Raw genomic sequence first — 22,165 nt, forward strand, 5'->3', positions numbered from 1 at the left:
TCTAGGTATGCGATCATAGCTTCTTTTACTTGCTATGGTCCCCTTGCCAAAGAATTCACGAAAAGAGAAATCATAATTTCTCCACCTTTTAAATAGCCAGATTTCTGCAATCCGTCCACCCCCTCTAGATTTTCAGCAATTATCTGTGAAAAGGAGGAAAGAATAGCAAACTAAAAGCAAAATCACAAAGCTTCAAAATTTCTTTGTGCCTCCGTTTTTATGTAGTTTCTTTTGGTATGGCAGGAAAATGGGCAATATTGTTTTCATACAATAACTATATTTTGTTCCAGCATGCACATAAATTACAGTTAACCTTATCTGATCTTACCCAGAGTGACCTTTTTTTGCTTGATTATTCTGATTCATGCATTTTTACATCAAAGTCTACATTTATTGAAAGAAAACTTTCATAATTCATATCATTTAACGTATTAATCTTAGAATGCATGTATACCTGGAATGGGAAACCTAACAATAAGCAAGCCAGCAGTTAGAGTACGTAACTGTGGGAAATGTAAATTGGAAAAAAAATATATAGAAGGAAAAAATAGCTCTAACAGGGAGAGAGGTTTGGGGCCCTATAGATAAAATAGGCACATTTCCACTCCACCTCCGGACATCTGCCGGTTGGTGGTAAAGTTGTTGATTTTAGGAAATTCTAGAGACAGAGCGTTGTCGGGGTGTTGTTTTCCTACTGACCAAAACAGGAAGACAATGCCTGGATTAACTAGAGACCTAAGAAACTGCGGGAACAAGCGCTACCGCTGCGAGGCCAGGGCTAGCTTCGAATGCTGCAAGCCTCACGGCAACACGGAGTCACGTCCTCGTGTGACCTTACTGTCTACTACTGCTATGTAAAGGGACCGGCACTCCCGCCCTCCTGAAGGCGCCGAGACCCCGACGGCCTCGGAACGCTTCGCTCGGACACACTGAAAGCAGCGCGAGACGCAGTTCCCAACACTCTAACATGGAGGCCGGCTTTTGTTTGTTTTGGCCTCGCTCACACATAGGCGTCTCAGGGCGGAGACCATAGGCCCCGCGGCTGCGGGCGGCTCAAAGTCCCCCGGGACGCCGCCCTAGAGGACTTTGCCCGCCGCGCCCGGCTGCCTCCCTTGCCCGGGCCCTGCCCCTCTCGCCTCTGCTCCCGGCGCCGCAGCTGACCCGGCGGGGGAGGAGGACAGCAGGAGCGCGCGGCGTCACAAAGCGAGGCCAGAACGCCCGGGGTTCAGCCGAGACTCGGCCGTCCCGGGCCAGCCCTACTTGCAGTCCGCCCTCGTGGAGCGGGAGACGCCCAACGCCCGCCCACCTCACCCCCGGGGTGTCCTCCGTGGCCTCACGGGGACGCAGCGTCGCGGCGGCCCCGACGCCGCAAAGCGTCCTGGGAGCGCCGGCTCCCGCCGGAAGAACGCGAGGGCGCGCGGCGGCGGCGAGGTTATAAAAGGGAAGTAGCCCACGGCGGGCGGAAGTGGGCGGTTCGGCGGCTCTGGGCGCTGTTGTTTGGTCTTTGGGCCTCCGGAGGGGCGTTATCTGGAGGGCCGCCGGTGCAGGCCGCAGTGACAGGGCCGCTCGCCCCGCTAGTCGTGCCTGTCTCCCGGTGCAGCTGGGTTCGCGGCCTCCGCGGCCTGCAGGCCCAACATGGCGCAGGAGGTGTCGGAGTACCTGAGCCAGAACCCGCGGGTGGCCGCCTGGGTGGAGGCGCTGCGCTGCGACGGCGAGACTGACAAACACTGGCGCCACCGCCGGGATTTTTTGCTTCGCAACGCCGGGGACCTGGCCCCCGCTGGCGGCGCTGCCTCCGCTAGCACGGATGAAGCTGCCGACGCCGAGAGCGGGACCCGAAACCGGCAGCTGCAGCAGCTCATCTCCTTTTCCATGGCCTGGGCGAACCACGTCTTCCTCGGGTGCCGGTGAGTGAGGCAGCGTCCCTAACCAGCACGCCCCGTTTTGTCTGCCACCTGCAGACCGGGGCCCGGCGCCCTCCGCGGGACCGGCCTCGGCGGGGAGGGGAAGTTGTGAAGCGCGGGAATCCGCCGGCCCGGCTGCTCTCTAAGGGTGAGAAGGGCGTCCCTGCGAGGAGCCGACATGATTCCCGGACGTCTGTGTGCCCGGTGGTGTGGGCGCGGCTGCTGGTAGGGTTGCTTGTGTTAGGGAACAACGCTCTTGGGGACGGGTGCTAGATTTAAGATTAGTGAGGAGGTGCCCTGCCTCCCAGACCCTGGGGCACTTGTTTATGGGGTTCCAGGAAACAGTTCTTGGCGGTTGGTTCACTTTCTTGATTGCAGCCAGGAAATGCAGTTCCTGTGGCCTGTTTTTTGCACAGCACAAGTAGGACCTTAGAAAAAACACTTTTTAACAATGACTTTTCCTTCTTTTTCAGATACCCTCAAAAAGTTATGGATAAAATACTTAGTATGGCTGAAGGCATCAAAGTGACAGATGCTCCAACCTATACAACAAGAGATGAACTGGTTGCCAAGGTGAAGAAAAGAGGGATATCGAGTAGCAATGGTTAGCAGATCATAGATGTGAACATACATAGGAGTTTAGAGCATAAGTTTGATATAATTAGGAATTATTGTTACTAATTTTTTTAACAAGCTAGAATTTTTATGTTATTAATAAGTAATAAAGTTGGAATGTTAAACCTAAAGTATGTATCTGTGTCTTTAGGCTTTGAATTTGATAGTTTGCTTTGACTGCTTTAGATTTCGAAGTGTCCACTGTTGTCTGATGCTGTTATTTTTTTAATATTAGACATTCATGATGTTATTCAACACTGTTTTGAGAAATTAATGACTCCACACTTTTTAAAGAAACGATTAGTCTTGAAATGTTTTCACTTTGTGCCTTTATTTTAATGTGTATTTGTCTCATCACCCGTTTTGTACGAGGTATTCTTAGTCACATATCTATGTTTTTCTTCTTTTTAGAAGGGGTAGAAGAGCCATCCAAAAAACGAGTTATAGAAGGAAAAAACAGTTCTGCAGTTGAGCAAGATCACGCAAAAACTTCTGCCAAGACAGAACGTGCATCAGCTCAGCAGGAAAACAGTTCAACGTGTACAGGGTCGGCCATCAAATCAGAGAGTGGGAACTCAGCTCGGAGCTCTGGCATCTCCAGTCAGAATAGCTCTACAAGTGATGGAGATCGTTCTGTTTCCAGCCAAAGCAGCAGCAGCGTTTCCTCTCAGGTAACGACTGCGGGATCTGGGAAAGCTTCTGAAGCAGAAGCTCCAGATAAACACGGTTCTGCGTCATTTGTTTCTTTGCTGAAATCCAGTGTGAATAGTCACATGACCCAATCCACTGATTCTAGACAACAAAGTGGATCACCTAAAAAGAGTGCTTTGGAAGGCTCTTCAGCCTCAGCTTCTCAAAGCAGCTCAGAGATCGAGGTGCCCTTGTTGGGCTCCTTGGGAAGCTCAGAAGTAGAATTGCCACTATTGTCTTCCAAACCTAGTTCAGAGACAGCTTCAAGTGGGTTAACTTCCAAAACTAGTTCAGAGGCAAGTGTTTCATCATCAGTTGCTAAAAACAGTTCCTCATCAGGCACATCCTTACTGACTCCCAAGAGCAGCTCTTCAACAAATACATCGCTGCTAACTTCCAAAAGCACTTCCCAGGTAGCTGCGTCACTACTAGCTTCCAAGAGCAGCTCCCAGACCAGTGGATCTCTGGTTTCCAAAAGCACTTCCTTAGCAAGTGTGTCCCAGTTGGCTTCTAAGAGTAGTTCTCAGACTAGCACCTCACAGTTGCCTTCTAAAAGTACTTCACAGTCAAGTGAGAGTTCTGTCAAATTCTCTTGCAAGTTAACCAATGAAGATGTGAAACAGAAGCAACCTTTTTTCAATAGACTGTATAAAACAGTGGCATGGAAGTTGGTAGCTGTTGGTGGCTTTAGTCCCAATGTGAATCATGGAGAGCTCCTAAATGCAGCTATTGAGGCTCTGAAAGCAACACTGGATGTATTTTTTGTCCCACTAAAAGAATTGGCAGATCTGCCTCAAAATAAGAGCTCTCAAGAAAGTATTGTTTGTGAATTGAGGTGCAAGTCTGTGTATTTGGGCACTGGCTGTGGAAAAAGCAAAGAAAATGCAAAAGCAGTTGCATCAAGAGAAGCGTTGAAGTTATTTCTCAAGAAAAAGGTGGTAGTAAAAATATGTAAAAGGAAATACAGAGGCAGTGAAATAGAAGATCTAGTACTCCTTGATGAAGAATCGAGGCCTGTAAACTTACCTCCAGCACTAAAACATCCTCAAGAATTACTGTAATGTGTCCAAAATATCACTGCATACAATATCTGGTATTTGAAGAGAAAAACTGACTTTTGTACAGTATAAAACACAGGCTTTCACAAATTTTGTATTGCTTTTTTTCCAGTTTTGCAGAAAATTTACATTCTAGTTCTCTTCACACAGTAGCAGTTGTAAATAATTTATGAATGACAGTACACATTAAAAGGTATGCATTAGCAGCATATTAGTATGCTGTTTTATTTGCTGAAGAAAGTACTGTCTTCTATTTTTAATGATACATTAGGTACGATGTGTAGTTCGGTAGAGTCCTAACATTTTTGTACTACTTTCAATTTGGTGAAAATGTATTAAGTTGTCTACCATGTTTTCTTTTCTAGCTGAATAAACCACATCAAAGAAAAGGGACCACAGTATTTGAATGTTTGAAAGTCTGTAAAGCTTAAGGTTTTAAAAATGTTGCCCTTAATGTTGAACATGTCTGTTAAAAAATAAAAGAAAAAATAGTTGCTTCAAACTATTTTTATGAGAAGTTGTAAGCATTTTTTAGATATAAAGCAGTATAAAGTACTTATTGTTATTTTATTCTGAAGTTGTTTAAAATTCACCATGACTTTGACCGCTGCAGATTCTTTAAGCGGGTTAATTTATGTTTTGAGGTGGAATACAATTTACACTTTTTCTTAAATACATGAATGTGGGTTTCTATATTAAGCATATTTTGTGACTACTATTAACAGATTGATTTGTTTAGATATTAAATGCTTTAAGCTATTTTACCTTTTCAAGAAGTTGTGTTTTTTTTCTCCAAGTCAGAACCAATTCCTGCAAATAGGCTTCCCATGACTTGTCATTATAAATTAGACAACCAGGTAATTGTGTGATATACATCTTTATTTAATTTTTTTTTTTACAGCAACTCCCTGAGCCAGAATAGATTCAAAGTGATTTCCCTTCAATTTTCAAATCTAGAACTGCATGATTTTTGTGTTTATGAGTCTTTTAGAATACTGGAAAGAACAGAGAGCCATGTTCAGCTCTTGATAATGAGCCTATTCAATTTAACTACATTCGTTAAAATGAAGTGGAATTTTGTTTTTGTCTTAGGTGATTCTGCCTGTTTGTCATTGTGTATTCTGTTTACTTTGCTTCAAACTGGCCCCAAGATGTTATTTTTGTGGTTTCTGGCTTTCTAGATTCTATTTTTAGATACTGCCCATTGAGCAATAATGGTGATAATATACAGAGAAAAGAAAGACCTTTCATGGGCCAATTGTGTTGGAATAGGAAAATTGAACGTAAGCACAATTTAAGTATGTAGCAGTTATTCCTATTTTGTATTCTAGGAATAAAAACAAGATACTTTTAATTTTTTATGCTTGAATTACATAATCAGATGTTTTAATTTTACCATATAACATTTAAAAATGATTCATTTTTGAGGATATTTAATTGGATACCAAAGCTAAAATCCATATACTGTAAGTGGGTTGCCTTTATAGATTGCAGGACACAATAACATGAATGTATTGTGAAAGCACTTTTAGTTAACCTCACTTTCCTGTCTTGGAATGTGTATTTTGTGGGATAATGATTATCAGAAAAGCAAAAAATTACAAAGAACAAATTTATGTAATATATCTAATTAGGTGGTTTGGTAATTTCCTAAATTGGCTTGTTTCAAGTTAATATGAAGGTTATTGAAAATGTTTTATAGTGACCTTTGATGTGGAGGAAGTTGTTTAGTGTACATTTATGATAATCCTATTTAAAAACCTAGAAAAATACTCTTGGTTAATAACATTTAAAGAATCCTGATTTAAGAGAAATGGATATTTTAGAATTCTATTATTGAGAGTGAATCTTGGCTGTCTCTTACTAGACATGTAACCTCTGGGAATTTAGCCTTTTAACCTTACTTCATCTGTGAAATAGGACTAATAGCTGTCTCATAGAGCATGGCAGTTAGATGAGATGATACATTCAAAGTGCCCAGCATGGTGCAGGTATCCCATGGTTCACTTATATATTCTCATTCCTCTTACAAGGAGCTCTTCTCATTTGGCCTTCTTTTCAAATGGAGAAACTTACACAAAGTAATTTGGTCAGATAATTCAAGCCCATATCTGATTTCAAAACCCAAGCTCAAGTATGTTGTATTGCTTATTATCCTTGTCACTTCTCTATATGCTGAAATTTCTGAAAATCCCTCCCAGAACGTGATTTTCTACCAGATTAAGTGACCACATCTTTCTAAAGCCTCCTTGAAATGAGTCACTTCAGAGGCTCTTCTATTATTAATGCTTCTAATACTTGCATATCTTAAATATCCTCAACTAGTGAATCATCCCATATGGATGCAGTTGAACTTTGTAAAAAGACCATACACACACACAAGAAATCTGCACAAAAAACCCCCCAAAACCAAAAAACCAAACACACCTGCCTAAAATAGTGTATAATCAAGTTGAGTGAATAAAGTCGGTTACCAGGATGGAATATACTGTTTTTTTCAGATGAGTGAGGGGAGACAATTTCCTGAGACGTCAAGATTTTTCTTGATGTTAGAATGAGAATTTTTTTTTAACGGTAAAATTAGTTGACTTGTAAGAATGATATTGTCATGAGTTTTTGACCTAAATTCTTGGAGCCTGTCACTGCTGTCATTGGCTAGGATAATTGTCATAGGGGTATGTGTAACTTTAAGGCCGTTGATATGTATTATTAAGAGCCTACTCCAATTTGAATTATGTTTTCTCTGCCTAGTGCAGCTTTTCTTGGTACAAATTTCTCCTTGCTGTTTAGATTTTCGAGTAACAGCAGTGAGAAAGTAACAAAAGCAAGCAGCAATGGGGAATCAGGTCAGTCCTACAGGTATTGTGTTACTACTTTGTGGACTTTGTCCTCAAAAATTGTGCTAAAGTCCTATATTGACCTACTTTCTAGACATTGGTTATCCATTCCTGCATGATTTTTAAATAATATTTTCTGTGACTGAGGAATAAACTATTTCACTTTCTACTAGAACAAAATGTTCAAGTTGAATGAAGGGTTGTCAAGCCATTTATTGCCCAACTACTCCTCCCCAAGAAAAATACCAATCATATTTCATTGGTGTCCCTGCACACAGCTTAGTTGCCATCCAGTTAGAACCATTTCTTACTACCAACTTTTAATATCTCTTGATTTTCCTCCTTTTGTTTTTTTTTTTTTTTTTTTTTTTTTTTGAGACAGAGGGAGTTTTGCTCTGTGGCCCAGGCTGGAGTGCAGTGGCGTGATCTCAGCTCACTGCAACCTTGGCCTCCTGGGGTCAAGTGATTCTCCTGCCTCAGCCTCCTGAGTAGCTGGGATTACAGGCGTGTGCTACTACACCCAGCTAATTTTTTTGTATTTTTAGTAGAGACGGGGTTTCACCTGTTGGTCAGGTTGGTCTCGAACTCCTGATCTTGTGATCCACCCGCCTCAGCCTCCCAAATTGCTGGGATTACAGGCGTGAGCCACCATGCACAGCCGATTTTTCTCCTTTAAAAAAAGGTCATTATCTGAAAATTATTAGTTTTTAAAGTCCTTTTTCTGTTCCTTTGCTATTCATCTAGCAAGAAAAAGAGTAGACAAGGCCCCAAACTAAATGGACTTTTAACTTTGAAGGGAAAAAAGAAAAGTAATGCTAGGTTGGGCATGGTGGCCCACACTGTAATCCCAGCACTTTGGGAGGCCAAGGCAGGCGGATCACCTGAAGTCAGGAGTTTGAGACCAGCCTGGCCAAAATGGTGAAACTTTATCTCATAAAACTACAACATTAGCCAGGCGTGGTGGTGCGTGCCTGTCACCCCAGCTACTTGGGAGGCTGAGACAGGAGAATCGCTTGAACCTGGGAGGTGGAGGTTGCAGTGAGCCATGATTGTGCCACTGCACTCCAGCCTGGGTGACAGAGTGAGACTCCGTGTCAAAAAAAAAAAAAAAAAAGGTAATACTAAACACAAAGGGTTGGATAAAGGACATTTTTAGTAAAAACTAGAGATTTCATATGCCAATACTTAAGAAGCAATCAGAAATACTTGGTGAATTTGAAACTTTATTGAATAGAATCAGAATCCTTGGAGGTCTTAGAAAGCAACCAAACTAAACAATATAAGCAGTAAATACACTAAAGACTACCATTTTACTGAAGTGGGACTATTATGTGCAATGTATATAACTTGGAATCTAGAGACAAATGTACAAAAAGGTGATTTGGGAGGGAATCACCTAGTGATTTCCTTATTCTGTTTTTAGTGTACCAGGGCTTAGACACTTAAAAATGATAAAACCTAAGTTCTGAATATGTGATCCAGTGGTTTTCAAACTTTAGCCATATTTCTTCAAAGAAAAATGAGGGCATTGTGTATGTAAAACAGAGAACTACTTTGGTCAAAGGAGGGTGGCCACACCCTACAACTGAATTATATGTTTGGTTCTTAATTTCTTTCTTTTTTTTTGAGACAGATCTGGTTATGTTGCCCAGGCTGGAGTGCAGTGGTTCACTGCAACATCTGCCTCCCGGGTTCAAGCGATTCTCCTGCCTTGGCCTCCTAAGTAGCTGGGATTACAGGTGCGCACCACCACACCCAGCTAATTTTTGTATTTTTAGTAGAGATGGGGTTTCACTATCTAGGCCAGACTGGTCTCGAACTCCTGACCTCAGGTGATACACCTGCCTCAGCCTCCTAAACTGTTGGGATTATAGGTGTGAGCCACCACACCCAGCCTCTGTTCTCAGACTTAATTTCTGGGCTGCCTCCTTGGATTATGAGCAGAGGGGATGCAGCAACTAGGAGGCTCAGTGTAAACAGCCAGCCTCCTTCTGCAATAGGTGTTAGAGTGGATGTGGGTCGAAGCTGCCAGTTTACTACAAAGTTGAACTAATTAGTTTTTTACAGTAGTATGCCATATTAAAATTTACTTGAGTGGGGACTCAGATCAGGTTTAAGGGATTATTACATAAATTAACATTTAAGTAATACTAAAAATAGCTGCCTTTTATTTCTTTTTATTGTGAAATACAATTGCAAAAACCCATAAAGTCCACACATGTAAAGTCCAACAATTACTGAATGCCCATATAATAATTATGTAGGCCAAAAAATAAAATTTTATCAGCACCTCAGGGACCCAAATCCAGTGTTTTTACAGAAGACTTGAACAGTGGTTTGGTTCTGATTTGGGGCAGTGAATGTAAATGCCAGTGAGACGTGCTGTCCCATGATCCTTGTTTCCTATATTCCAGAAAATAGTAAGCGAAATGCACACTTTGAGGAAAATTTGAGAAATTTTATATTCAACTATTTAGGAAGCTTCTAAAAAAGTAAACTTTAAAGAAAACTCAATGATCTGAATCACTAGAAAATTTTTCTAGACATTCTATTTGTAGAATTCAGGGACAATTTACAGAGGCAATGATATAACCAGTGCGTCAAGACGCATGATGTATCTTAGGAATGCTGTCTGTTACTCTTCACCATTTGCATATTATTAAATAATTTTCTATACTAGCTAAGGAAAAAATGATTCTCATGAAATAAAATCTGAGTTCCCAGGAAGCATTTCTAGTGTATCTTACCTATGTGCACTGATAGTGGATCATATATACTTAATGCGGGAGTGTATCACGAATGCTCAACCTGCAGTTTGGAAACGAGTATGGGGTAGAAATATGTGCACCTTTCTTTGTTTTTTGTTTCAAAATAATATTATATGTGATTAACAAGAGAAATAAGATGGAGTAAAATAAGGATACTATTTTGAAAATATTCACTACCCTCCCCTGTAATTTGCATTCTCTAGCAATCAGTCTGCCACTGTGGTGCTCATAGGGAATGATGTCAAGGAGAAGGTTAAAGAGGCAGGCATTTGAGACCTGTGGGTCCGGACCTCTATGACAGTGGTCCCCAACCTTTTTGGCACCAGGGACTAGTTTCAGGGAAGACCATTTTTCCACGGACGGTGGGTAGGGAATGGTTTTGGTATGATTCAAGTACATTACATTTATTGTGCACTTTCTTTTATTTTTTTGAGATAGAGTCTCGCTCTGTTGCCCAGGCTGGAGTGTGGTGGCGCCATCTCAGCTCACTGCAACTTCCACCTCCCAGATTCAAGCGATTCTTCTGCCTCAGCCTCCTGAGTAGCTGGAATTACAAGCATGAGCCACCATGCCTGGCTAAGTTTTGTATATTTAGTAGAGACAGGGTTTCACCATGTTGGTCAGGCTGGTCTTGATTGAACTCCTGACCTCATATTACCTACCTGCCTCGGCCTCGCAAAGTGTTGGGATTACAGGCGTGAGCTACCACACCCAGCCTGTACACTGTATTTCTATTATTATTACTTTGCAATATATAATGAAATAATTATACAACTCACCATAATACACAATCAGTGGAAGCCCTGAGCTTGTTTTCTACAACCAGATGGTCCCATCGGGGGGTGATGGGAGACAGTGACAGCTCATCAAGCATTAGATTCTCATAAGGAGTGTGCAATCTAGATCCCTCACATGCACAGTTCACAATAGGGTTTGTGTTCCTATGAGAATCTAATGCCACCGCTGATCTGACAAGAGGCGGAGCTCAGGCGATCATGTGAGCAATGGCGAGCAGCAGTAAATACAGATGAAGCTTTGCTCACTCACCCACCGCTCCCCTCCTGCCGTGTGGCCCCGTTCCTAACAGGCCACAGACTGGTACTGGGGGCTTGCAGGTTGGGGGCCCCCTGCTGTATGGCATAGCATGAATTTCACCTGGTCAATATAGCAGAGATGAGAGTGATGACAATTTTCATCCAATGCTCCTGCTGCTTTTTTTTTTTTTTTTTTTTTTTTTTTCTGAGACGGAGTCTCGCTCTGTCGCCCAGGCTGGAGTGCAGTGGCGCAATCTCAGCTCACTGCCAGCTCCCTCTCCCGGGTTCACGCCATTCTCCTGCTTCAGCCTCCCAAGTAGCTGGGATTACAGGCTCCCGCCACTACGCCCGGCTAATTTTTTGTATTTTTAGTAGAGACGGGGTTTCACCGTGTTAGCCAGGATGGTCTCGATCTCCTGACCTCGTAATCCGCCCGCCTTGGCCTCCCAAAGTGCTGGGATTACAGGCGTGAGCCACCGCGCCCGGCCGATCCTGCTTCTTTTATCCCCTGGCTGTAATTTAAGAATGCATCACTTCTTAGGTTCCAAGAGAGCAAAGCAAAGAGGTCTTGAGTAAGAAATAGTGAAAGCATCAGGACCTTAAATACAGAGCCACCGAGCTGTACACACCACGGGGAGCCATTCACAAGCAATGTAATAGACATAATTTACTACAATGAGTGATGCCCTTTGAAGTTGTGGAAGAAGGTGGCCCTTTTTGGAATCCCTGTGATTGCTGTATATAGTGAACTTATTTTTAAAACCTTACTTTAAAAAGGAACTTGGTTCTGTAATATGGAAAGAGCTGCTAAAGAAAGGATTTTGAGAAGAAAAATAGTATTAAAGGTCTATGAAGCATTGATAGCACATAAATTCTAAGAAACTCTTCTTGGAAGTAGCATATATGCTAGTTATGTGCTGATGCTGGGGGCACTATTTTTACTTGGTCATGAATTACTTTGCCCAACAGATTCTTCTACAGGAGGGATTATTTCAAGACTGTCCAAAAATAAAAGCACATGAGATATGTAAGGCTGCTTGGACTATGTTATATTTGTTTTGTTTCTATTCCCAAACCTTGGGGGAAAATCAGGAACTAGGCAGATGAAGAATTGTGTTGGCTCAGATACGGAATAAAACTTGAGTGTCTGCTTTGTGTTCTCTCCTACAAATAGATAATGTCCCTTAATTTATCACATCCCTTGTTTCTGAACATTTGGTGTAAACCCACCATCTCTTGCCCAGTTTCATTTTCATCTATTGCTCCTAGCTTTCCCAAGACAACATGGCCTGAGCCAAGAACATACTTGAATTCAAAGCTATGGGACCAGAATGAAGGTTGGTTAACTTATCTGTCCCTGGGCATTGGACAACAGACCCCTGAAGCAGCTTTTAAAGCGCCTATCCTGAGCTGGGCACCTTGACTGCCATCCCCACTGAGACCATATGACCTGGGTATGGGTGGCTGGGCAGTAGTGGTGGTGGGGAGAATTCCTGAAAGTTCTCATTGCCTCAGGGATGACTTTCCAGAGGGATGTTTTAACCATAAAAGGAAAAAATGTGCTGGGCAGGCCAAAATAGATGTCCCGTAGAATGACTCAAGGTGAACAAACAGCCGTTGAGGCCTCCAATAAGTTCTTGCCATGGTCCACGCTGTAAGAAGACGGTCACGAAAGCCATCCAGCACCCCCAGGTCCTGGAGCACACTCTCCCCATTCTCAAGGTCTTTCTCCCAGCAAGTTCCCCAAACACTGTGCCTCAGAAAGAAAAATGGTCAGGAGATTTCCCTCAGAAACTGAAACAACTGATCAGAATAGGGTGATGCTGGTGCCCTCCCACAACGGATTTCCTCCCCCTGGTTCCTGTGGTTTTCATTTTACTGGTCTCCAAGCTGCCATCACATCCAGCCAAAGCACCTCTTTGCTGCCAATGCTGCCAATATGGGCAGCTTTTTCACCAGATGTCTATCGATTAAAACCATTGGTAAGAGCCACTGAACGATGCCAACAATCTTATCTTACAGTGGACTTGGTCTCTCTTAGTTTCCTACCCTAACTTTTTGGTTATCACTACCTTCCTGGGAAAGCTGTTTCCACTAAGATAATGTCTAACGTTTTGTTCCTTCCAACAGTTAGACAGATGGTCATCACAAATACAGTATGTGCCTTTAAATCTGATATAATCTGTAAAAAGAATAGATCATTCAATCTTCCTTATTCTATCATTAGCAAAAAACTACTTGTGATATCACTTACAGCCAATGGGTGTCACACTGATGAAAATGAAAATTGCTGCCTCCTCAAGAGATTAAAGAGCCAGACTCACAGCATTATGCCCTTTTAGACAAAGTCTATCTCAGGAGAGTCTGGTAGCGGCGTAGCTCTTTGGTTTTCTTCCACTCTCCAGGAGAAATTGTTAGTATTCTAGCAACACTGTTTTCAGGAGCTGGCTGGAATACTCAGCAGGCAGAAAACCGGCCACTCTTGAGCGTTAATGAGGCTCACAGCATGCTAGCATATCCTAAGCACAGGGTGCCTGTCCTAACATCAGGCTTTTTCACCCATGTCCTCCAAAATACTTAATCTATCAAAAAATCCCAGAAACCCAAGAGTCTGCGGAGCCCTGAGGTATACAGCAGGCAGTCTCACATTCTTAGACCCGATGGGCCACATTATGAGCCAACAATAACAGTCTGAAAATTGGGACCAAACATTACTCCATGAATTAAAAACAACAGCAGCAGCAACTTAAAACAGTAACCAGTTCTATGAAGCAAGAGCTCAAAGCAGAAGTGTGGTAGCCCAGGGAAGAATGAGCAACAGGAGCACATAAAACATAGGCTGGAGGGACTCAGGAACTGCGAGGAAGCAGTAAAGTCTGCATAGAATTGAAAACGAGATCGGAAGAAGCACGGGCAGAGAAGATGCTGCTGACGACACAGGAGCAGAAAGTCGAAAGCATAAAAGTGGATCAAAGGAAGTGTCAATTTGGGATTTTAAAATTAGAGTGAAATGACAGAGAAAATAGACAAAGGAGATGAAGAGCATAATTGGAATCTCAAAAAAATAAAGTTGAATTGTTGAACAGGACAAATATTTAATAATACTTCAAACATTTTTATAAAATAAAATAAGATCAACATACTGAAAGAGCACACCATATTTCAGGGAAAATTGGCCTATAATACTAAGTATTCACATATATATATTTTTTTGAGATGGGGTCTTGCTATATTTCCCACTCTGGTCTTGAAATCCCAGGCTCAAGAGATCCTCCTGCCTCAGCGTCCTGAAAAGCTGGGACTACAGATGCATGCACCATGCCCAGCTCTAAATATTTACATATATCTTAATAAAGTTATTGGACTTCATAGATTTTAGAAGGAATCCTTTGGGTGTCCAGGCAAAAAGATCAAATAACATATAAGAAAAAACTCGGTAAATTCATACTTCTTAGCAACATGAAGCACCAGAAGACACTAAGAAAAAATTGTGAAGAAGAATTTTATCCGGGCAAATAATGATTCCAATACAGACACAATTTTTAATACCCAAGAACTCAAGGATATTGTCCCATGAACTCTGCATAAGTAAGGAAGTTTTAACCAGCAAGCTGACTGGGAAAGTTAGCACAAAGGGATGGGAACCAATCACTGACTCTATTTTTTTTTTTTTTTGAGACGGAGTCTTGCTCTGTCGCCCAGGCTGGAGTGCAGTGGCGCAATCTCAGCTCACTGCAACCTCCGCCTCCCGGGTTCACGCCATTCTCCTGTCTCAGCCTCCCGAGTAGCTGGGACTACAGGTGCCTGCCATCACACCTGGCTAATTTTTTGTATTTTTAGTAGAGACGGGGTTTCACCGTGTTAGCCAGGATGGTCTCGATCTCCTGACCCTGTGATCCACCCGCCTCGGCCTCCCAAACTGCTGGGATTACAGGTGTGAGCCACCGCGCCCTGCTAGCTCTATTTAACAGTATAACCAAGATGAAAGCAAACTCAGGGATTAAAGTGACAGAAAAGAAAGTAAATTTTATATTTTCTGATAATGTAGAAATGATATAATTAATAAAAGTTGGAGCAGAAAAGAGAAGGTAGGTAGAAATAAGTGTGCAAATTTACTCATCTTTAATAGATGAGGTCAGCGTTTACCATTCAATGCTAGCAAGTCAAATAATAGAGGGTTTTAGGTTTTTAAAAAACACACTGAAAGGCAAATAATGAGAAAGATAATAAACTAAATTTGGGAATAGTATTGATATGGTTTGGATGTTTGGTCCCTGCAAATGTCACGTTGAAATATGATCCCCAGTGTTGGAGATGGGGCCTGAGTTCACGTGAGATCTGGTTGTTTGAAAGTGTGGCACTGCCCTCTCTCTCTCTCGTCCCCACTCTCACCATGTGCCACACTGACTCCCCTTTGCCTTCTGCCATGATAGCAAGCCTCCTGAGGCCTCCCCAGAAGCAGATGCTGGCACCATGCTTCCTATGCAGCCTGCAGAACTGTGAGCCAATTAAACCTCTTTTCTTTTCCTTTTTTTTTTTTTTTTTTTTGAGATGGAGTTTTGCTCTGTTGCCCAGACTGTGCAGTGGCACAATCTTCGCTCACTGCAACCTCCGTCTCCCAGGTTCAAGCAATTCTGCCTCAGCCTCCCGAGTAGCTGGGATTAGAGGCGCCTGCCACCATGCCTGGCTAATTTTTGTATTTTTAGTAGAGACAGGGTTTCATCATGTTGGCCAGGCTGGTCTCGAGCTCCTGACCTCAGTTGATCCGCCCGCCTTGGCCTCCTAAAGTGCTGGGATTACAGGCGTGAGCCACTACACCTGGCCTTAAAGCTCTTTTCTTTATAAATAACCCAGCCTCAGGTATTCCTTTATCACAATGCAAGAATAAATAAATAGATACTCTCTAAAGAAGTGAGAGATTAAGGGCACAATATAAAGTCATATTTAGAAGGGTAAACTCTGGGAGGAAAAACCCAAATCTTCCTACCTTTCAAAAGAAAAACATACACACAACACAGAAAATAGGTCATACAGTGACATCTTTTAAAAGATGTAAAAAGAGAAAGCACAAAATAAATAGGACAGAAGCAACACCAAATGTATGTGGCTCATCAAAAGTATAAATGAATAAACTTACCTATATAAAGAAAACAATTTTTGGATTGAATCATAAAGAAAAATACAACTTTATGCTGCATTCAGGGGACACAATTAAAAATATGCAAAAAGTTTGAAAATAAAAGGATAAACAAAAACATATCATTAAAAGTAAAAGACATTAAATGAGGTAATGTGTAGAGTGCTTACAACATTGCCTTGCACCTAATGTGTAGTATTAAAATATCAACCAAAAATAGACAAAGTATCGAAAAAGAAAGCAGGAGTTGAGCTCTTACTGTCAGACAAGGTCGAGTCCACGTTCAAAAGTAAGAAACAAAACAAAGAATAGCGCTTCATAATGGCAGAGGACATAATTCACAATATACATCTAATAGTTACGAACAGTTAAGCACCAAATAGTAGAGCGTTAACATTCAGTATTCAAAAGGAAAAATTATAGGAGAGACCAGGAAAACAGACATCAGTGCACTGATGACTTTCAATCGCCTCTCAAGGTCCATGACAGATCAACTGGATAAAAATCAAGGCTACAGAGGAGCTAGATAATACAGTTAATGAAACAGATCTCAGTTATATATCCAAATATATATCAAATGATGATTGCTGAAAAAAGGCAACGGTCTGTTTTTACAAGTACTCATGGAATATTCATAAAAATGAAAATGTACAGACAACAATCTCAATCACAATGCAACAAAATTAGGAGGTAATAACATCACCCAAAACAAAAACTATCTGCCATCTGGAAACTTTAAAATACTTTCTTAACAGCTCTGGAATTCAAGATGAAATCAAAGTAGAAACTGCAAAATAGCAAATAAAAATAATAGAAAGTATTACATATTTGTATGTATGGGATATGAAGCTTAGCTACAGAGTTAAAGTAAATAAGAAGGAAAATACAAATTAGAAGAATAAAAAATAAATGTAAGGAAAGCAGAATAAAGAAATGAATAACGATAAAATCACAAGTTGATGAAATAGAACAATTTTTTAAATCCATAGAACTGGAAACTAAATTCGAAATCTTTTTTTAAACAATAATATAGGCGAGGTGCAGTGTCTAATGCCTGTAATCCCAGTACTTTGGGAGGCTGAGGCAGGAGGGTTGCCTGAGCCCAGGAGTTCAAGACCAGCTTGGGCAACATGGTGAGATCCTGTCTCTACAAAATATATTTTAAGAAATTAGCTGGGCATGGTGGCACATAGCTGTAGTCCCAGCTACTCAGGAGGCTGAGGCAGGAGAATTACTTGAGCCTGGGAAGTTGAGGCTGCAGTGAGCTGTGATTGCTCCACTGTACTCCAGCCTGGGTGACAGAGCGAGACCTTGTCTCAAAACAAAACAAAACAAAACAATAAAATGGACAAGCCATTGCTTAACCTAATGAAGGAGAAAAACAAGTATGCAAATAAGAATTTATTGAGGCCGGGTGTGGTGGTCCACGCCTGTAATCCCAGCACTTTGGGAGGCCCAGGTGGGCAGATCACCTGAGGTCAGGAGTTCGAGACCAGCCTGTCTAACATGGTGAAACCCCGTTTCTACTAAAAATACAAAAAAATTAGCCAGGCGTGGTGGTGCATGCCTGTAGTCCCAGCTACTCGGGAGGCTGAGGCAGGAGAATCTCTTGAACCTGGGAGGCAGAGGTTGCAGTGAGCCAAGATCAGCCACCACACTCCAACCTGATCCAAAAAAAAAAAATTACTGATAAGAGGAAAATAACCACAAATATAGTGGAAATCTCATATAAAAATGAATAAAATTGTTTTCTAGAAAAGTGTCATTTACCATAATTTTTTTTTTTTTTTTTTGAGACAGTCTCCCTCTGTCGCCCAGGATGGAGTGCAGTGGCACCATCTCAGCTCACTGCAACCTCCACCTTCTGGGTTCAAGTGAGTCTCCTGGCTCAGCCACCCAAGTAGTTGGGATTATAGGCGTGCGCCACCACACCTGGCTAATTTTTGTATTTTTAGCAGAGACAGGGTTTCACCATGTTGTCCAGGCTGGTCTCGAACTCCTGACCTCAATTGATCCACCTGCCTTGGCCTCCCAAAGTGCTGGGATTACAGGTGTGAGCCCCCATGCCAGGCCCACAATCGATTTAGAAGAGAAAAAAATTTAAACAGATCAATTACTATAAAAGAAATAGGAAATTGTCAAAAAAAAAAAGACCCCTCAAATTCCAGCAGTTCCAGAGGAATTCTGGAACTTTAAACCTTTAAACCTTTAAACCTTTAAAGAAAAGACAACTCCCATATCTTAATTTTTTAAGAGTATATAAAAAGAGGTAACATTTCCAGTGTTTAGTTAATGAACCAAGTATATTTCTACAGAAATATATTGTTATTATTAATAGGTATAAGAAGAAAAATTCTATACAGATATGTATGACTTAATGATGGAGATATGCTCTGAGAAATGTGTTAGGCAATTTTGTCATTGTGCAAACATCATAGCATGTACTTACGCAAACCTAGATGGTAGAGCCTTCTACACACCTAGGATCTATGGTATGGCCTATAGGTATGGCCTCCTGCTCCTAGACTACAAACCTGTACAACATGTGACTGTGCTCAATACTGTAAGCAACTGTAATACAATGCTAAGTATTTGTATGTCCAAATATAGCTAAACATAGAAAAGGTACAGTAAAAATATGGTACAAAAGATAAAGAATGAACGCCTGCACAGGGCACTCACCATGGATGGAGCTTGCAGGACTGAAGTGGCTCTGGGTGAGTGAGTGAGTGGGGAGTGAGTGTGAGGGCCCAGGACATTACTGGGCATGGGTAGAGACTTCATAAACACTGTACACGCAGGCTATGCTAAATTTATAAACAATAATTTTTCTTTCTTCAATAATAACCTTAGGCTACTGTAACTTACTTTATCAAGTTTAATGTTTTAAACTTTTTTGTAATAAGAGCTTAAAACACGAAAACATTGCATAGCTGTGCAAAAATATTTATAAGCTTTTTCATGTTTTTAAAAAATTTTATTTTTTATGTTTTTACTTTTAAAACATTTTTTGCTAAAAACTAAGACAAACACAAACATTAGCCTAGGCCTACACAGGGCCAGGATGATCGGTATCACTGCCTTCCACTCCTACAGCTTGTCATCTCCTGTAATTACATGCCTTCTTCTGGAATAACTGCTAAAGGACCTGCCTGAGGCTATTTTACAGCTTTCTTTCCTTTTTTTGTGATGCAGTCTTGCTCTGTTGCCCAGGCTGGAGTGCAGTGATGTGAGCTCAGCTCACTGCAACCTCCACCTCCTGGGTTCAAGCGATTTTCCTGCCACAGCCTCCCAAGTAGCTGGGACTACAGGCATTCGCCACTACACCTGGCTAATTTTTGTATTTTAAATAGAGACGGGGTTTCACCATGTTGGCCAGGTCAGTCTCAAACTTCTGACCTCAAGTGATCCGCCTGCTTTGGCCTCCCCAAGTGATAGAATTACAGGCGTGAGACACCGCAAAGCAGGAGTACACTCTAAAATAACAATGAAAAATATAGGATAGTAAATACATAAGCCAATAACATATCCCTTTATTATCAAGCCCTTCATTATGTGCTGTACATGATTGTATGTGCTATACTTTTAGACGACCAGCAGTTCTGTAGGTTTCTTTACACCAACATCTTCACAAACACGTGAGTAATGCATTGCATTATGATGGCTATGATATCACTAGGTGATAGGAATTTTTCAGCTCCATTATAATCTTATGGGACCACCATGGTATATGTGGTCCATTGTTGCCAAAACATCATTATGCAGCACATAACTGTACTCATGTCTAAAAAAGCTATCAAAGACATTTGAAAAATTCCATATAAAAAAAAGAAAAATTCCATATTCATACTTGATGTAAGTTCTTAACAAGAGTATACAAATACGTTGTTAGCATAATGAAATATATTTATGTCAACCACAAATAATCTGTTTAGTATGGAAACAGCATGGATGTAATGTTGAAACACTCCTGCTAAGTTATGGACAAGATAAGCACTGTCTTTTTTTTTTGGTGGGGGATGGAGTCTTGCTCTGTCGCCCAGGCTGGAGTGCAACGGCGTGATCTCGGCTCACTACAACCTTCACCTCCCAGGTTCAAGCAATTCTCCAACCTTCACCTCCCAGATTCAAGCAATTCTCCTGCCTCAGCCTCCTGAGTAGCTGGGATTACATGTGCGTGCCACCATGCCCACCTACTATTTGTATTTTTAGTAGAGACGGGGTTTTCACCATATTGGTCGGGATGGTCTTGAACTCCTGACCTCATGATCCGCCCACCTCAGCCTCCCAAAGTGCTGGGATTACAGGTGTGAGCCACCGTGCCTGGCAAGTACTATCTTAAGCTAAGGAGAGAGGCCATTTCTCTTACTGTTTCCTGTCTCTGAAGAGAAGGAGGAAGTAAAAGCTGAAAAACAGCAGAAATGAAGTCAGTGGCAGAAATGAAGTCAGTGGCAAGACCAACTGTCGCCACTGACCAGGCCTGAGGTTAAAGATTAACCCCTCACTCTAACTACGTGTATTACCTATAGATCACTTGCTCAATATATCACAATTCTTTCACGTAGACCCCCATAGAGTTGTAAGCCCTTAAAAGTGTGTCCAGAGTTGGTTCCCTCTGGTGGGTTCTTCGTCTCACTGACTTCAAGAATGAAGCTGCGGACCTTCACAGCGAGTGTTACAACTCGTAAAGGTGGTGTGGACCCAAAGAGTCAGCAGCAGCAAGATTTATTGTGAAAAGTGAAAGAACAAAGCTTCCACAGTGTGGAAAGGGACCTGAGCAGGCTGCCGCTGCTGGCTGGGGGTGGCCAGCTTTTATTCCCTTATTTGTCCCCACCCATGTCCTGCTGATTGGTCCATTTTACAGAGTGCTGATTGGTGCATTTTTACAGAGTTCTGATTGGTGCATTTATTCCCTTAGTTAGACACAGAGTGCTGATTGGTGCACTTAAAATCCTTTAGCTAGATGCCGAGCACTGATTGGTGCATTTTTACAGAGTGCTGATTGGTGCGTTTACAATCCTTTAGCTAGACACAGAATGCCGATTGGTGCTTTTTACAGAGTGCTGATTGGTGCGTTTACAATCCTTTAGATAGACACAGAGCACTGATTGGTGCATTTTTACAGAGTGCTGATTGGTGTGTTTACAATCCTTTAGCTAGATACAGAGCACTGATTGGTGCATTTTTACAGAGTGCTGATTGGTGCGTTTACAATCCTTTAGCTAGACACAGAGTGCTGACTGATGCGTTTGCAATCCTCTAGCTAGACAGAAAAGTTCTGCAAGTCCCCACTCAACCCAGGAAGTCCAGCTGGCTTCATCTCTCAAAAGGGCCAGGAATTTTTTCTTCAGGGAGCTTGGTTCTTGAGATGCAAGTCTGCCAAGGTTCCCAGCCAAATAAAGCCTCTTCCCTCTTTCAGCCCGCGTCTGAGGGGTTTTGCCGGCGGCCCATCCTGCTACAAAGCAATAGAATTAAATAAGAGAAAACCAGCCTGGTCAACATGGTGAAACCCCGTCTCTACTAAAATACAAAAATTAGCCAGGCATGGTGGTGGGTGCCTGTAATCCCAGCTATTTGGGAGGCTGAGGCAGGAGAATTGCTTGAATTTGGGAGGTGGAGGTTGCAGTGAGCTGAGATGGTGCCATTGCACTCCAGCCTGCCATTGCACTCCAGCTGCTCAACAAGAATGAAACTCTGTCTTAAAAAAAAAAATTCAATGAGAGAAATATATGTCTAAACATTGGAAAGAAAGTAAAATCATTGTTATTTAGATATAGTTGTATACTAGAATTTCCACCCCTAATCAATTTAAAAATCTAAATAAATAAGTGAATTCAGTCAAGTACCTGGGTATGAAATTAATGCCAAATACCAGTAAAATCTGGTGCTTTAGAATATAAAAATAACCAACCAGAAGACATAATAGAGAAGACCTTATTTACAATAGCAACAGAAAATAAAATATTTAGTGATAAAGAAGCATTTAAAACCTACATGCAGAAAACCTTTAAATACTAAGGGACAAGAAGGAATTTTTCAACAAACAGGAAAACACATAAAGCTCTTAGAAATAAAATTTAACTTCATAAGTGTAACAGTTATGTTTGTTTAACTATATTTTA

The 22,165-nt window shown here is 41.6% G+C and overlaps 1 protein-coding gene across 5 annotated transcripts; it reads left to right on the plus strand.

The window, feature by feature from the left end:
* The first annotated feature begins 716 nt into the window (after window positions 1-716).
* On the plus strand, window positions 717-11,113 carry CDKN2AIP (CDKN2A interacting protein). 5 transcript variants are annotated; one of them, XM_054554787.2, is made up of 5 exons: window positions 1,204-1,907; window positions 2,378-2,508; window positions 2,931-3,190; window positions 8,738-8,843; window positions 10,311-11,113. In XM_054554787.2, exons 1-4 carry the CDS (start codon window positions 1,636-1,638, stop codon window positions 8,825-8,827), a joined length of 753 nt encoding a protein of 250 aa, XP_054410762.1. In that variant the 5' UTR covers window positions 1,204-1,635; the 3' UTR covers window positions 8,828-8,843; window positions 10,311-11,113. The 5 variants fall into 5 exon arrangements, with proteins under 5 accessions (XP_024102202.2, XP_054410763.1, XP_002815376.1 ...); XM_054554788.2 differs by lacking the exons at window positions 8,738-8,843; window positions 10,311-11,113 and adding an exon at window positions 4,633-5,040 and having other exon boundaries at window positions 829-1,907; XM_024246434.3 differs by lacking the exons at window positions 8,738-8,843; window positions 10,311-11,113 and having other exon boundaries at window positions 717-1,907; window positions 2,378-2,477; window positions 2,931-5,040.
* Window positions 11,114-22,165: the final 11,052 nt, after the last annotated feature.

This window comes from Pongo abelii, chromosome 3, assembly GCF_028885655.2.
Source record: "Pongo abelii isolate AG06213 chromosome 3, NHGRI_mPonAbe1-v2.0_pri, whole genome shotgun sequence".
Classification (NCBI taxonomy): domain Eukaryota; kingdom Metazoa; phylum Chordata; class Mammalia; order Primates; family Hominidae; genus Pongo; species Pongo abelii.

Coding starts and splice junctions, on each gene's coding strand:
- CDKN2AIP (XM_002815330.6), top strand. CDS start 1,636: ATGGCGCAGGAGGTGTCGGAGTACCTGAGCCAGAACCCGCGGGTGGCC. Junction 1,908..2,377: donor CACGTCTTCCTCGGGTGCCG/GTGAGTGAGGCA, acceptor CTTCTTTTTCAG/ATACCCTCAAAAAGTTATGG. Junction 2,509..2,930: donor AGGGATATCGAGTAGCAATG/GTTAGCAGATCA, acceptor TCTTCTTTTTAG/AAGGGGTAGAAGAGCCATCC.